The 17,144-nt window shown below is 39.9% G+C and overlaps 1 protein-coding gene across 3 annotated transcripts in view; it reads right to left on the bottom strand.

The window, feature by feature from the left end:
- Positions 1-17,144, bottom strand: part of Ipo9 (Importin 9) — an 839,375-nt gene that overhangs the window by 346,413 nt on the left and 475,818 nt on the right. For all 3 annotated transcript variants that reach the window (XM_067141231.2, XM_067141230.2, XM_068226247.1), the window contains one exon: positions 5,418-5,581. In XM_067141231.2, the coding sequence (XP_066997332.2) occupies positions 5,418-5,581 (164 nt within the window). The remainder of the gene's footprint in view (positions 1-5,417; positions 5,582-17,144) is intronic.

Here is a 17,144-nt window from a genome sequence, read left to right as displayed (position 1 = left end):
CCGAACGTACCTCCAACTAGTCAACCTTCTTCGTAGAGAACCTTTCGCACACTACACAGCGGTGATGTCATATCGTTCCGTTCCAGTGCAGACCTTCAGAGACGAGGGGTGTATTGGGTAGTGTAATGGGTCGGCTTACACTGACCGGTGACATTAAAATTCGTTACAGTAACTTTGCTGTACGAATAATGTATATTCTGAAGTAGTACAATACAGAGTACTGCACTGTACTGTGTAGGTAAATAAAACACGCAAGAGAGAAACCGTTATTTACATATCCTTCTGCTGTGGCAGGAAACCCTTCTCTTATTTTCATCCCTCTTGATAAAAGTGCAAATAGCATTAAGTACAACGCTTGTCGCATCGTAGTACGTCAATCACATCGCGATTAGAGGCACGTGAGGTTCGCGCTGCAGTCTCGGGATGTGCAGCTGCTGCACGTTTCGTTTATCTCAAGCGTCAACTTCACGTTGCAATATCTCGGGATGTAATTGACCTATGGCTATGAAACAAACGCCGTTACTTATGTGATTTTTCATGTTAACGGTTATGCTAGAAATAATACAGGGTGTCCATTTAAAAAACCTAAGTTTATGTTGAAAATACTATTTTACTACGGTTTTTTTTTTGTAGTTGTTTTACGTCGCACCGACACAGATAGGTCTTATGGCGACGATGGGTCAGGGAAGGGCTAGGAGTGGGAAGGAAGCGGCCGTGGCCTTAATTAAGGTACAGCCCCAGCATTTGCCTGGTGTGAAAATGGGAAACCACGGAAAACCATATTCAGGGCTGCCGACAGTGGGGTTCGAACCTAATCTCCCGAATACTGGACACTGGCCGCACTTATACTACGTTTTTGACTGGCTCATAGCACATACTTTAATTAGCCCCTTCCCTCCCTTCATGCCCGTGAAAGTCATTTTTCAATATCTCTTGTTGTTCCAGATACAACTGCGGTGAAAGGTTTAAGTGGGCCACCCTGTATACATCACCTGGACAATCCACGACAAGCGTGCTAATTATAAAATTTGCAACATACCTCCCATAAACATCCCCAGTTGCATCAATGGATACCCAAATGCTACTGTAGCCTATGCTAATAATAATTTTTCAAACTGTGTCTTTATAACAGGAGGACAAATAAATTTATTGTAATGTTGTCTTGTCCAGGATCGACTAAAGATCTCTCCACAGAACCCTTTCACATAATTTCTTAATTTCACACCTTCACTGTACTTTACTTTTGGCATGACGATGTTCACTGAAGTACTAAAATTTGACCAATCTGTTGAAATTCGTTGGTAATGAAAGGGGAAGGGAGCTCTAACTGGACTAGTGAAGGATGAACTGGGCGAAAGATAACATGGCATTTCCTTGTTTGCTAATTGCTTCTGAGCTAAATATATCTACTGAATTGACATTGTATTCAAAGGCGAAAACACACTCTCGTCACGTTCCACAAGCTCACATGTATCGTGTCACAATCTAACCTATCTAGAAAGATGTGCTTAAAGACGTCCCTAGAGCAGTTACTTCTTGGAATCAGGTCTTCTAAATTTGCTACCTGTCTGTTTCAAGAAAAGAAAGAAAAATATATCTACTACTCTATTTGGAAATCCTGTGTTTGAAACTTGACGCAGGTAACACGTACCTCATTAACGATGCCTCAGTTTAAAAAAAAATTATAACCAAATATAACTTTATATTTTAAAAATGTGCAAAATATGACCAAAACAAAAAAGCTGCATTTATATGCAACATCAAATTGCTTTAATCGGGGCCAGGGACCTGTCATTCACACTTATTTTTCAGATTTTGGGTAAAATGAGCTCAGGAAAGAAATATGACTTTACCTCAACTTCTGAACCTTAGTGATAACATGTGAAAACAAAGTAGTTTCATGGATGGACAGGCAAATTTAACCTAATCATGTTTACAATATGTGGAAAGGAAACACTTTGGATTAACCTACCAAACAGTTACAGTTTTCTTTAAAAGCAATCAACAAATATAGGCCTATAGTAAGTTGAGAGATTGATGTGCACCAAGTATAGTGTATAGCTGGACAAGTTAAGGAATGATGAGGTTACGAAGGAAGCTGGGATTGGTACATCATTCTTAGATTGGGTCAACATGTCCAGATTGAGATGGTTTGGGCATGTAATGAGGATGGAGCCAACAAGGACAGCATATGTTAACTTGGAGAGACATGTGGCAGGGAAATGGATGGTGGGAAGACCAAGAACCCACTGGATGGACATCGTAAAGATGGACATTGCAGATCGGGGAAGGACACTAGAGGACATCATTAACAACAGAAGGTATCTCAACAAGACAGAATGGAAGAGGCTTGCCAACAGTACTCGGGAAACTGGAACTGTAAAATGATGATGATTGAGATGATTTAAGTACATTTTAACTTGGCAGATGGTATGCTTGAGAAGGATGGTCACCACAATCACAGGGAAACAAACCTTATTGCTTCTTTTATTATGGATGCTGAATTTGGCAGCCCTAACATTTTCACTATTTGTACCCGTGTTTGACAAAATTGAAAAAATACACAATGAGATCAGAGATAAAGAAGATAACTTGATTGACTTTAAAATGGAGCTGCAATTACTTATGTTTTAGAGATGCAGTAATGCCAGTATTTTTCAGTCACTCAACATCATATTAATTCGGCTTCACATTCACTGAACTTTGCGTTTGCTCAACATCATGTTCCTTAGGAGGATTCAACATTCTGAAGTTATCTTATCCTCAGGTCGCAAGACCTGAAACAAACCTAAAAACTTTCTCCACAGAGCTTAACATATGTTTCATATGCTGGTGGCTCCGTGCAGTACGTCAGCAGGAACAACAAACAAAACACACACAGGCATAGGGGGTTCGAATCTCATGTGTAACACAAAACACAAAAGTGCTAAGGTTATGGATCATGGAAGCCTTTGCTTTCCACTCTTCCTTGTGCCTTCATGGCCTGTATAGAGGTTACTTTATTATTAGGATGACTCAAACATAGATTATTTTTCAAAAGAAACCCCACCACACAAGCCGAAGACTGCGAGTTTGAATCGTGAACCCAGCCTTTTTTTCCCATCCACAGCATTCCAAGAACAAGACACAAGCAGCAAATAGACAGTTGCCCCCATCATTCCTCACTGTCAACAAAAAGAAAATGGCCCCCAGGTAAGGTACGATTCTCATAGATGCGCCATTCTTCTGTGGGTTCAAATCCCATACGTAACACAAAATTTATAGTTGTATTGTTAGTATGACTAAAACATTCCGAAGACAGCAAGTTTGAAATGCGAACCCAGCCTTTTCTTCAATTCACAGCAGTCCAAGAACAAGACACAAGCCACAAATACACAGCTGTCCTCATCATTCGTCACTGACAAGTTGTTCTCAGCGACAAATATAGCCGAACAAGGATCATGTCTGTCTACCACAATAACACGTCACAAACACAGTCATCCCTCACTGTCACTAAAAAAATGGCTGACACACACTCCCCCTCACCCACAACTCATTATCTCATTAACATAGCCACTCCACTCACCACATCATCATATGTGGCATCCTGCCCAAGGTGCCACACCTACTACCCCACAACGAGACCCCAATGATGACCTCCTACTTATGTCTAAGATTTACAATTGTGTCGAAGCAGTCTTTTATTTTCAAAATTTGATAAATAATATGTAATGTAATAAAAAGTACCAAATACATGCATCCAGCATATATAAATATTACCAAAACATACAACTGCATGTTAGCCTCAAATGGCTACTCTTAGGACGGACTAGAGGTCCTATGAACGCTAGGTAAGTATTACACACACAGAACGTCTTGAGGACAGATTTCCTCACCCAGTACGTAAAGAAAATACCAAGGACAGAGTAGAGTTCTAAACGTATAGTACCCCCCGTGGGTGGGGGTACGCAGACGAAGAATACACCAAAGGTATCCCCTGCCTGTCATAAGAGACAACTAAAAGCAGTGACCAAGAGATGAATGCATTAGAACCATGAAACTACTGGTGATTAGTACCATCAAGCAGGGAACACCAATGGTTGCCTTTACTTGTGAGTAATACCACTATGTTAGGTACACAATAGGTTTGTGATTAGTAGCAGCAGACAGTGGTTCACTGTGGGATTCCAGTACCCGCAATTAGTACCATTGTGAGAAACACCACGTGTCTGGGCGCTGCCTGTGATTAGAACCACTATATGAGCGACATCGTGGGTCTGCGTTGCCTGTAATTAGCATCCACTATATGAGGAATACCACGGGAATACCGGCACCCGTGATTAGTACACCTAAGTGAGGAACACCATGGATTTGCATTGCCTATGAGTGGTGCCATTATGTGAGACACACCATAGGTCTGCGTTACCTGTGTGACGTACAATACTTGTGAGTAGTGCCATAATGTGTGAAACACTGTGAGTCTACGTATCTTTTGAATAGTACCGCAACATGACAAATACCATGGTTCTACTTTACTAGCGATAAGTACCATTATGAGGGGCCGTTGACCTGGATTTTGGATCCCTTTAGACAACAAGCATCCTCGATTCAGGATTATAGCTTTAGAAGCAGTCCCTTGGTCAGTAATGCTATTTTTTATGATAGTTTCTGGGTTGGATCCACTGACTGCTTTAAATTCATATCCATCCATTCATTCTTCATCACATTTTTTTATTCTGCTCAGTGGATGATTTTGAACTTTTAAACTGTCATTACATTTCATACCATTAGGGGCTGATGACCTAGATGTTAGGCCCCTTAAAAAAAATCAAGCACCACCATCATTATCATCTAAACGTATAGTAGCTATAAACCGTTCCAAAGATGAAATAAAGTGTACCATCTGTTATTAGACATGTGCTCCTCTTACAACAGCAAGGAACTGTATAATGAACAAGCAAGAAAATGTTATTGTAATACTGTAACGTTCAAAGCAATGACCGTTGCCTTTCTTATATGTGAAGCTTCTAAGCTATGTAAAGTTATTTAGTTCTTCCTCTGGGTTGAACCGTGTTGTCTGTACATTCTGTACAGTTTGCCAGCGTTTCAAATACATTGCAGTATTCTTGATCAAGGCGATTGATAAAACCCTACTCAGTCTGAGGTAATCAGTTTCCCAGACAGCTAATCATTCCGCAATGTATTCAAAACGTTGGCAAACTATACAGAATCTACAGAAAACAACAAAACGGTTCAATCTAGAAGAAGAAATAAATGGCCATTGTCTTTAAAAAAAAAAAAAAGATAATATCTTTAAAATGGTGCCCTTAACTGAAACAGTGAAAGTTACTGTAAACAAGAACTTCAGGGGTTTCGGTGAGTCATAAGACTGATCAAAAATATACTTTATTCAAAATATGTGATTAGTATTTACATACCTTATTATTCGCTCATACCCAAAAAAGTCGCATTGATTGCAAGTCCACACATTCATAACAAAATCTAAAGCTGATCCACCATGTGGGCCTGGAATTGTGGACAGGAAGTCCAAGGCGGCATTGAATTGGGTGTTCACAAGATGAGCGAAGACGACACAAGAACTCTATTTGAAAGGAGATGAACACAAATTACTTATAAACAAAGTATAATGAAAACTAAAATAAAAGAAGTTAAGTACAGTAATTAATATATTTTAAATTAAAACAGAAAGAATATTGCAACAGTATAGATTACATACATAAAAAGAATGACCAAGAGGCATAAAATCTCGCCATGTCTGCAACCACTTGCGCTTGCTGACTGGATCAGCATTTTTGGATTCTCACATCATCGTGGCTGACATTTGTCAGTAACCAGATACCTTGCACCAATGCTGATCAGTCTAACCTGTATGATGTTAGGTCCAACAGCAAATTACTCTATGGTGGTGAAGTGTAAGACCCTTATATTCAAGAATGAAGATCAGCATTTTGCATAATGTTTCTTAATGTCTGAGTAGATATACAAAGTTCAGTGCCAAGAAATAGTTATTCAGTGTACTTGCAAGGCAAAATTTCTAGACAGTAATAAATATCTACAACTAAAGCCTGTGGGCTAACCACACAATTTAAGTCCTCAGAAATACCTGTAATATTTCCACTTGATTTCCCCACTTGTGACAGTCAAAGTCTGTCAGTAGTATGTGTAAGGGCAGTTGTAAGCTACTGCCCATTTTCTGCTGAGTCAGCATTTTTGCATGGTTCAGACGTCAGCACGATCAATCACCTCCGACAATGCCATGATGTCATAAGCTAACCTAGCCTAACCTAACCTCACAAGCTCCCTGGAGGAGCCCATCGGTCAGGTTGGTAACCAGTTTTGCAGGAGACAGGTCTCCCACCCCAGACCATCAACCACCAAAATGAAATTGGGGGAGAGAGGGATCTCCCCCCGGACCATTCTTCGGTCCACCACAGAAACTGCCAGTCTCTTTAGCAGTCCTCAATTTGAGCAGAGTGACTTAGTGCACTGAGCCACATGATTACTGCAAGACCTCGCACTGAGGGTCATATGTAGATGGTCCTCTCTCAGTGATCTACATTCAAACCATGTGTGCCCTCGCTCAAAAGATATCTCAGTGCACAGGCAAGTCTCAACTAGCATGTGCTCTGTCAAATTAAAAAAGGAAGCACTCCCCAAGCAAACTTTTATCCATGACTCACTGTTTTTATAAGTATAATTCATTACACGCTACTGATGAATGGTATTTATTATTGAACATCCAAAAGTATTCACACCGTTATAGGACAAGGTTGATTTCTTAGGGTTGGAATGGTTGCAAGGTTAGGAATGGAAGAGAACAATAATTGATCAAAAGAGAACAGACAAGAAAGTGAAGAGTCAGACACAGCTCGGAAGATTACGGTTGTCAACCCATGCTTTCTAACTGACCCTCAGCAAGCTCGATAGCTGCAGTCGCTTAAGTGTGGCCAGTATCCAGTAACTATTCTCATTTTGGTTCTGTATTGAAGTTGACTTATATCTCAAATATTACTATAATATTTGAGATATACAGTATCCAGTAATCGGGAGATACTGGGTTCGAGCCCCACTGTCGGCAGCCCTGAAGATGGTTTTCCGTTGTTTCCCATTTTCACACCAGGCAGATGCCGGGGCTGTACCTTAATTAGAGCCACGGCCGTTTCCTTCCACTTCCTAGGCCTTTCCCATCCCATCGTCGCCATAAGACCTATCTGTGTCGGTGCGACGTAAAACAAATAGCATCATTCTAATTGACCCTCGGTAGAAGAAAAAACATTACAGTGAAGCAATGCTAGGAAAAGGACTATCTGATCTGTTCGATAGTAAATATCTGTCAGTGCAAGACTGTATGTACGAAGTTTCTTGCTATCTCGTGATTAGGGCTTGGAAGTTGAGGAAAAGTCCTTCTTTTCTCAAGTGTCCGATGACGAGGCCCAACATAATATACAGTATGTTCATTCTGGGTCATTGTAGGCCAGAAAATGGTGGGTTTTATTTGTCCTTTTTTTTTTTGCCTATTTTGGCATTTCTTGACATATAGGTAATTTTTAGTCTTTTTTTTTTTAGGTCATAACGGCTTTTATTTTGCAACTGTACCTTTCTTAGACTACATTTGTACTGCCCATTCTCAATTCAAATCATCATTAGTTCATCCATCTTTCCTCTAGTAAGAGAGAAAATGAAACTAATGCTTGAAAAAACCAAGGGTATCACGTTATGTGCGAGATAAGTAAAATATTGAAAGGAGAAAATTTAGATGTAAATGTTTTTGAAGTGAAAGAGCTCACTTGCTTCAAATATGAACCCTTAACATCTGTTGATGAGGAGAGAAAGTTTCTCAATGTTTTGCAATGTGCTGTCTGAAAACAGACGATCCTTTCCACCCAAGAACCTGGAGGTAACTACTGTGATGTACTGCAAAGCCAACTAAGGTAAGATTTCTGAATTCCAGTTTCTGTTACCCTAGTGTGGTAAAACGAAATATGATTCCAGTTATACTAATTTCAATTTCCTTCTCCAGGATGTCCATTGCGGATTCAATGAATTAATTCCAGGTGGAAAAAACATATCATTCTAAATTCTGCAAGTACTTTTTTTAACAAACGCTGAATTTCTTTCTTTAAATGTTGTTAATCTCAAAATATATAATGTCTGAAGGAAGAAGTATTTCACTCACTGGCTATATTTTTGCACTGTATGTAACATACCACCATAATTTTGTATTTTTACACATTATATTTCTCCATTAAACATACAATTATAACAAAAATTATGAAAGAATTTGGGTCGCATTCTTACGTCCTTTTTGCCAGATTTCAGGTCCTATTTTTTGAATATATTTAGGTCTTTTTAAAGATCCTTTTTAAGCAATTTATAGATCTTCAACTTCCAAGCCCTTATCATGATTCTATAACAACAACAATAATAATAATAATAATAATAATAATAATAATAATAATAATAATCATAATAAATACATACATAATCATTACGGACTGTTATGCCTTTCAACGTCCAGTCTGCAAGCCTCTGTGAATTTACTAAACATCGCGACCATCCTCAATTTGCAACTAGTGTAGTGGCCTCATTTAGCTCTATATCTCTTATCTTTAAATCATTAAAAACCGAGTCTAACCATCGTCGTCTTGGTCTACATCTCCCTCTCTTACCCTCCATAACAGAGTCCATTATTCTCCTAGGTAACCTATCCTCCTCCATTCGCCACACATGACCCCACCACCGAAGTCGGTTTATGCGTACAGCTTCATCCATCGAGTTCATTCCTAAATTACTCTTTATCTCCTCATTCCGAGTACCCTCCTGCCATTGTTCCTGCCTGTTTGTACCAGCAATCATTCTTGCTACTTTCATGTCTGTTACTTCTAACTTATGAAAAAGATATCCTGAGTCCACCCAGCTTTCGCTTCCGTAAAGCAAAGTTGGTCCGAAAACAGACAGATGTAAAGATAGTTTCATCTGGGAGCTGACTTCCTTCTTACAGAATACTGTTGATTGCAACTGCAAGCTCACTGCATTAGCTTTACGACACCTTGATTCAATCTCACTTACTATATTACCATCCTGGGAGAACACACAACCTAAATACTTGAAATTATCGACCTGTTCTAGCTTTGTATCACCAATCTGACATTCAATTCTTATTATTCAATTATTCAGTTATTATTATTATGAGTAGGGATTGGAAGTTGAAGATCTACTGACATCAATTTAGTCTTCGAGAGGCTAATTTTAATACCATACTCATTGCACCTATTTTCAAGTTCCAAGATATTAGACTGCAGGCTTTCGGCACAATCTGCCATTAAGACCAAGTCGTCAGCATAGGCCAGACTGCTTATTACATTTCCACCTAACCGAATACCTCCCTGCCATTTTATACCTTTCAGCAGATGATCCATGTAAACTACGAACAGTAAAGGTGAAAGATTGGAGCCTTGGCTAACCCCTGTATGTACCCTGAATCAAGAACTCATTCTACCATAAATTCTCACTGAAGCCCAATTGTCAACATAAATGCCTTTGATTGATTTTAATAATCTACCTTTAATTCCATAGTCCCCCAGTATAGTGAACATCTTTTCCCTCGGTACCCTGTCATATGCTTTCATTAGATCTACGAAACATAAACACAACTGCCTATTCCTCTCGTAGCATTTTTCAATTACCTGACGCATACTGAAAATCTGACCCTGACAGCCTCTCTGTGGTCTGAAACCACACTGGTTTTCATCCAACTTCCTCTCAACGGCTGATCGCACCCTCCCTTCCAAGATGCCAGTGAATACTTTGCCTGGTATACTAATCAATGAGATACCTCGATAGTTGTTGCAATCCTTCCAGTTCCCTTGCTTATAGATAGGTGCAATTACTGCTTTTGTCCAATTTGAAGATACCTTACCAATACTCCATGCTAATTTTACTACTCTATGAAGCCATTTCATCCCTGCCTTCCCACTATACTTCACCATTTCAGGTCTAATTTCATCTATTCCTTCTGCTTTATGACAATGGAGTTTATTTACCATCTCTTCCACTTCCTCAACCGTAATTTCACCAACAATATTTTCCTTTTCCCCATGAGCTTGGCTGTTCGCAACACCACCAGGATGATTTCCTTTTACACTGAGAAGCTGTTCAAAATATTCCCTCCACCTCTCCAGGGATTCCCTGGGATCTATTATGAGTTCACCTGAATTACTCAAAACACTGTTCATTTCCTTTTTCCCTCCCTTCCTAAGATTCTTTATTACTGTCCAGAAAGGTTTCCCTGCTGTTTGACCTAGCCTTTCCAGGTTGTTACCAAAATCTTCTCACGACTTCTTTTTGGATTCAACAACTATTTCTTTCGCTCTGTTTCTTTCATCTACGTACAAATCCCTGTCTGCTTCAGCCCTTGTTTGGAGCCATTTCTGATAAGCCTTCTTTTTACGTTTACAAGCTGCTCTCACTTCATCATTCCACCAAGATGTTCGCTTTTTCCCATCTTTACACACAGTCGTTCCTAGGCATTCCCTTGTTGTTTCTACTACAGCATCCCTGTATGCCACCCATTCTCTTTCTATATCCTGAACCTGCTTAATGTCTACTGTTCAAAACTTCTCACTAATCATATCCATGTACTTCTGTCTAATTTCCTTGTTCTGGAGATTTTCTACTCTTATTCGTTTGCAGACAGATTTCACTTTCTCTACCTTAGGCCTAGAGATACTTAGTTCACTACAGATCAGATAGTGGTCTGTATCATCGAAAACTCCCAGAAGAACCTGTACATTCCTAACAGACTTCCTGAATTTGAAGTCAGTTAATATGTAGTCTGTTATAGATCTGGTACCCCTAGCCTCCCATGTTTAGCGGTGAATAGCCTTATACTTGCAGAATGTATTCGTAACTGCTAAACCCATACTAGCACAGAATTCCAGCAAACGCTTCCCATCCCCATTAGCTTCCATATCTTCCCCACATTTACTAGTCACCTTTTCGTATCCTTCAGTTCTATTTCCAACTTTCGCATTGAAGTCGCCTATTAGCACTATCCTATCCTTGCTGTTGACCTGACAACGGTGTTACTCAATGCTTCATAAAACTTGTCAACTCTCTTCCTCGTTATCTCCCCTTACCCGAATATTCCTAGCACATCCAGATGCATCCTCTTTGCTGACTCAGCCAGTTCTACTTTCTTTGTTCCATAAGTCCCATTAATACTGATAGCTCCCCATCGAATTCCATTTCGTTCGCCAAGTTGTTTCCAAGGAGTCCCTCACCTGTCAAATGGGAGTGGGACTCCGTTACTCCCATAGGTCCGAGGCTTGCTTAAAGTGTTCTGAGCTTGGTAAATTCATGAAGCAGGATGCTACCCTACTTGCACATTGTCCAAGTGAGGATCTCTCCTGTAACGGTTATGGACCACCGGTGAATTGTATAGTCCTGGCGCCTGAGCACAAGGAGGGCCATGACTCAGAATATGTCCGAGATGCCCACTCCCATTCCATAGCAACTGGTATCCTGACTCTCAGGACCACTTACTAGGCCACTCAGCCATTGCCCATGAAGAAGAAGAAATAATAATAATAATAATAATAATAATAATAATAATAATAATAATAATAATAATAATAATAATAATAATAATAATAATAAAGATAGAACAAAACTTTAGGAAGAATGAAAGCAGAGAGTACTACAGAGCCTTCAAACGCAAACTCACTGACTATAAACCACCATCTCTATGCTTTGAGCGAACGGACGGCTCACTGGCGACGTCAAATGAAGAAAATTGCAGCATTCTGGCAGATTACTTCAAGAATTTACTTAATTGCTCTAAACCGCAAAGTGCCATTGAGACCAAGGAAACCTTACTCAGGTACCCAGATTCCAGACCACCCGACAGAGATGAAATCAAGCGCCACATTGCCCGTCTCAAAAATAACAAAGCGCCGGGGGAAGACTCAGTAGTAGCAGAACTATGGAAATATGCCCCAGAGGAATCACTTGATATCTTGCAAAAGCAAATAGAAGAAATTTGGAACAAGGAGACCCTACCCGAAGATTGGAAAATAGCTTTGATCCATCCATTACACAAAAAAGGCAGCATGAAGAACATCAACTACTACAGAGGAATATCTTTACTACCCGTGACTTACAAAATTCTATCACTTGCCATCCTGGAGCGTTTGGAAGCACAAGTCGAACATCAAATAGGTGAATACCAAGGAGGGTTCAGAAAAGGTCGCTCAACATCTGAACAGATCCAAAATCTCAAAACGATCATCAGATATTGTACACTAAGGTCCAAGCAGTATGTGTCTGTCTTTGTGGACTTTAAGAAAGCGTACGACTCCATTGACCGGGAAGTCCTGCTAAACATCTTAAATGAATATGGAGTTGATTTGAAACTGCTGGCATTAATTAGAGCCACCCTGACTGATACAAAATCCAAGGTGAAGTTCCACGGATGTCTCTCGCATTCCTTTGACATCAAAACAGGAGTCCGACAAGGTGATGGGCTATCCCCGATACTCTTCAACTGTGTTCTTGAAAAGATCATCAGAACCTGGCGGGTGAGATTACAGGAAATCAACTACAGTCCATTGAGAATAGGAACCAAATCCAAGGGGATCGCAACAGACTGTTTAGCATTTGCCGATGATATTGCTGTTCTCTCAAACGACATAGAAACCGCTAGAGCTCAAGTTGAAATTTTAAAGGAAATTGCCGAACAAACTGGTTTGCAGATATCGTTTGAGAAAACAGAATTAATGACTAACATCAAAGAGGCTCCACCAAAACTCCATACAAAATACGGGGACATCACCCGAGTAGACAAATTCAAATACCTGGGTGAGATCATCATGAAAAATGGACTGGACAAAGAAGCACTTCAGGAGCGAGTATGCAAACTGGAAATAGCCTACCAAACATCCCGCACTATCTACAACAAAAAATGCCTTTCCCAAAACATCAAGATACGTCACAATGAAACAGTTCTGAAGCCAGTAGTACTATATGCAGCCGAAACCCTGTCTCTAAATGCCAACAAATGACTCCCTGAAGAACTGGAGAAAAGAGAACGCAAAATTGTGAGAGGAATCTTGGGATCAAAGTACAGAAATGGGATCCATCAAAAGAGATCCAACAAGGAAGTCTACAGCAAAATAGAGAAAATTACCGACACAATCAGAAAAAGACGGGCACGATTTTACGGTCATCTGAAAAGAATGGACGGTAGAAAGTTAACTAAAGAAATCTTTCACTTTTTTGATTCAAACCCCAAAACCACAATTCCCTGGTTTAGAAATACCAAAGACGACCTGCAAATGCTACATATCTCAGCTGAAGACGCCCTTAACAGAGATCTCTTCCGCAAGAAAATATTGACGAACGGGCTAAACCGAGACGAGCAACCGAAGAGAAGACACGGTGCCCCTTGGAGAGAGGAGCTTAAGCAGGCCCACTCACAAAGAATGAGGGAAATTTGGTCTCTAAAGAAGGCCAAGTTCAGTGTCAAATGCAACAAGACTTAACGTGGTCCTTGATGGCCCCAGCGAATTATATATATATATAATAATAATAATAATAATAATAATAATAATAATAGCATTGCTTCAGCTACTGTATGGAGACATTTCAATTTTACGCCACATGGCTGGCTGCTCATCAGTTAAGACATTCTGGTTTATTCTAGGCCTACCAGACGGCAGAGTAATCCGAATCTCGCTTGGGTATCTATGGCCGAGTTTTAATGAATTTTGTTGGACGAACACCGAATGTGTCACCAGAGATATTTTACATGCCAACATCGTACGACATGGATGTCACATGGACTTTTTTCCGCCCTCAAAATTATGACTACCTCTGCGGAGTTTGAACCCGCTATCTTGGAATACGGAGGCCGACACTCTACTAATGATCCACAGAGGCAGCTTCACGATTCTAAATGCACTTACAAGAAAAGATACGAACATGATTGCCTAGTAAACTTCTTAGATTCTACCATAGCCCCATGACATGCTAGTAAGACCATCTGCTGACTAGTGGTGTTTATTATCGAACGTGACCAAAGAACGTTTGATCTGTTCAATAGTAAATACCTGATGGGAGTGAGAAAGTATTCACATTTGTTTGCAGGGAGCGATATTCCTAGTGGTTAGAACATTACAATACTATTCAACTAGTAATTTGTTTAACCACACTAGATATGACATGTTTTCCATGTTTTGTTTTCACACAGAATGTGAATTCAAGGTCTGATCGAACACTGTACAAGCAACGTTCAGCAAGTGAAGCATACAACCTGCAGATTGGAAGTTTCAAATTTCTGCTAAGCTCACATCCTCTACATAGATACAGCAGCAAGCAAATGAATGCTGACACTCCACATGAGTAACCTAGCTTGCTGGTAAGAGCTGTAAAGAATACATCTATAATAAATAAAAGCAAATATTTTCCCTGCTTGACAATATTTTTAGAGTTCCACAGCTATAAGCTCGCATTTGGGAGATGGTAGGTTCAAATTCCACAGCCCTGAAGATGGCTTTCATGCTGCACTTCGAGTTGTGCAGCTGTGAGCTTGCATTCAGAAGATGGTAGGTTTGAATACAACTGATGGCAGCCCTGAAGATGGCTTTGACACCAGACAAATGCTAACTTTACTTATCTAACAATGGAAGCTGTAGTTATAGTTTGTGAGATGTAAAATCTTCTTTTGTCAGTCTGCTGAAGAGTGCACAGACCCTGGGTTCAATTTTTGAGATCTTGCACACTCTTCCCTAGTGTTTACATTAAGATACTGTAGTTGTAAAACTTGACTTAATTTCCAGAGTATTTAGGAAAAATAAAATAACCATGAGGTCACAGCTGCAGACTTTCTGAAGTAATGTCATCTAGGTAGCCTGCATATCAGTTTACAAATTCTGATTGTGCTTATCTAGCAACAGCAACAACAGCTGAAAATTTAGTTTGTGAGAAGTAAAATATTTTTTGGTCATTCTTCTAAAGAGTTCACAAACCCTGGGTTCAATTCTTGAGATTTTGTGCACTCTCTGTTAGTGTTTATGCTAAGGTAGTTGTAAAACTCGACTTAATTTCCCGAGTATTTAGGAAATAGAAAATTATCGTGAGGTCACAACTGCAGATTTTTTTAAGTGATGTCATCCACGTAGCCTGAGTATGAATTTTGCATTCTTGTAACCGGTGCTTCAGCGGTTACACAAACACAGATAAAGGGAGGAAGGTAAATCAGATTACAAGGTACCTAAACACTATACACACCATAATCATGTAATGAACTGTGGCAAAAACAGCAGAAGTAAATATCAGTGAGGGCAACTTGACGATGACAAACAAGGAACATGGGACGTAACTGGGAACCTACCAAGGGCATGGATACGTCTAGGTTGCGGTTTGGAAAAATTAACAGTGAAGTTTGATTTTCAAAATATTATTTACAAAATGGACTTTACAAAATAAATAAATTACGAACAGTTTCAGTCAATGTGGAAGATACCGATACACTTTTCGTAAGATACAAATACATGTTCTTAGAGACACATACCGTAAGTTATAAATTCTTTGACGAGAGCTTCCTACAAGTTCAAAGAGTTAAGCAAGTACATCTCAGTACAAAATACTATTACGTTTCAGAGTGAAATCAAAACTAGCTTTTCACATCTGATCAAAAGAGTGGCGATTAGGGGAAACTCCTGTGATACACCAACGAAAACTAAATGGGACTTAAAATCGGACTGAAAGCAACAGTGCTTACACTTACGCAACCCATGCTGGTACTGAGGAGACGTTTCACGACATCAAAAACTTTGGCAGGCTCGGCAGGCCAAGACCAAGACGGCTCAGAGACATAATCCTCAGACCTCTCACGAAATGCTGCCTAGCCCCTTTTAAAGGTAACCCTGGCCTTGGAGTAGCTAATCAGAACCCAGGAGCTTGCCCAGATTGACCAATCACAACATTTTCTTCGGTCGCGATTTTTAAATACTTTCTCAAATACATACGATCGCGAATCTTCCATTTCGAGAATAGTCAGAACATACTTTCTAGAATACATAACTAACAAAGGCCAACACATCCTGTTCAAAACTTCATGTCACAACTTTCTGGACAGTTCCAGTAAATATAGAAATGAAATCTACTAGTTACAAATACAATATGTTACAAAAATATTTACACTGTACAGGTTAGGTACCAGAATGGAATAAAATATTGTAGCACAACACTCCAGATCATACAGTAAGTACTATGTAAAAGGTTTACAAATAAAATCCACTACAAACACTTTATACTTCCAATATATTCTACACCTGTGTCATCTTCCTCCCCCCGAAAGTCGAGCCACACTCGACCATTAACATAATATTACTGGGGTGTAAAGGCGATCACTTCTGGAAACGTTCTGACTTTCCAACAATAAACAAAACAAACTGTCACTACACCAAAGGTCCTTTCAGTAGCCTGGAGTTTACAGTTTACCTAAAAATTTCCAAAATAACAAAGGTGTTTTTGATCCACCTATTCAATAAATACCACATAAATGTCCACATGGATAGTCACACTACACTTCAAAATACCTTTTTAACCTTTTACAATTGCTTTGACTATTTCTACTCTGTCCACCCAAGGATGTACACTCATTCCTTCTGCCCATTGTTTTTAATCCAGAACCTTCTCGCTTTCTTGTAAGACAGCGTTCAAAGCCTCCTTCTTAGCCAGGTTATGGACTAAGTATCTTGCACAACTTTTTCACACCACACACAGGATTGAGGTTGCTAAGCTACGCAACAGGTTCTCGGTGTGGATGCGGCTGTCGACACGGCCGTTTGCCACCAGCCTCCATTCAATTTCAGTCCAAACCAGGTAGCTACGTAAGTTGCAGTCCAGTGGTATCTTGCACCAAATAAGCAGATGGGTGAGACACAGTCCAGTCAAAATGCCTCCGTTAGGACATTCGTCACAGGATTGTGGTGCTGGATGGTAGCGTCCAAAGCACACAGTGTGCCTCCCAACTTGGCACTTTAGGTTGCCGTTAGAAGGAGCTGGTCACTGCAGCCATTCTGATTGTGCTTAACAAGCAACGAAAGCTGAAAATATAGTTTATGAGACGTAAAATCTTC

The sequence above is a fragment of the Anabrus simplex genome, chromosome 2 (assembly GCF_040414725.1).
Source record: "Anabrus simplex isolate iqAnaSimp1 chromosome 2, ASM4041472v1, whole genome shotgun sequence".
Lineage (NCBI taxonomy): Eukaryota > Metazoa > Arthropoda > Insecta > Orthoptera > Tettigoniidae > Anabrus > Anabrus simplex.
This window is presented reverse-complemented; position numbering and strand designations above follow the sequence as displayed.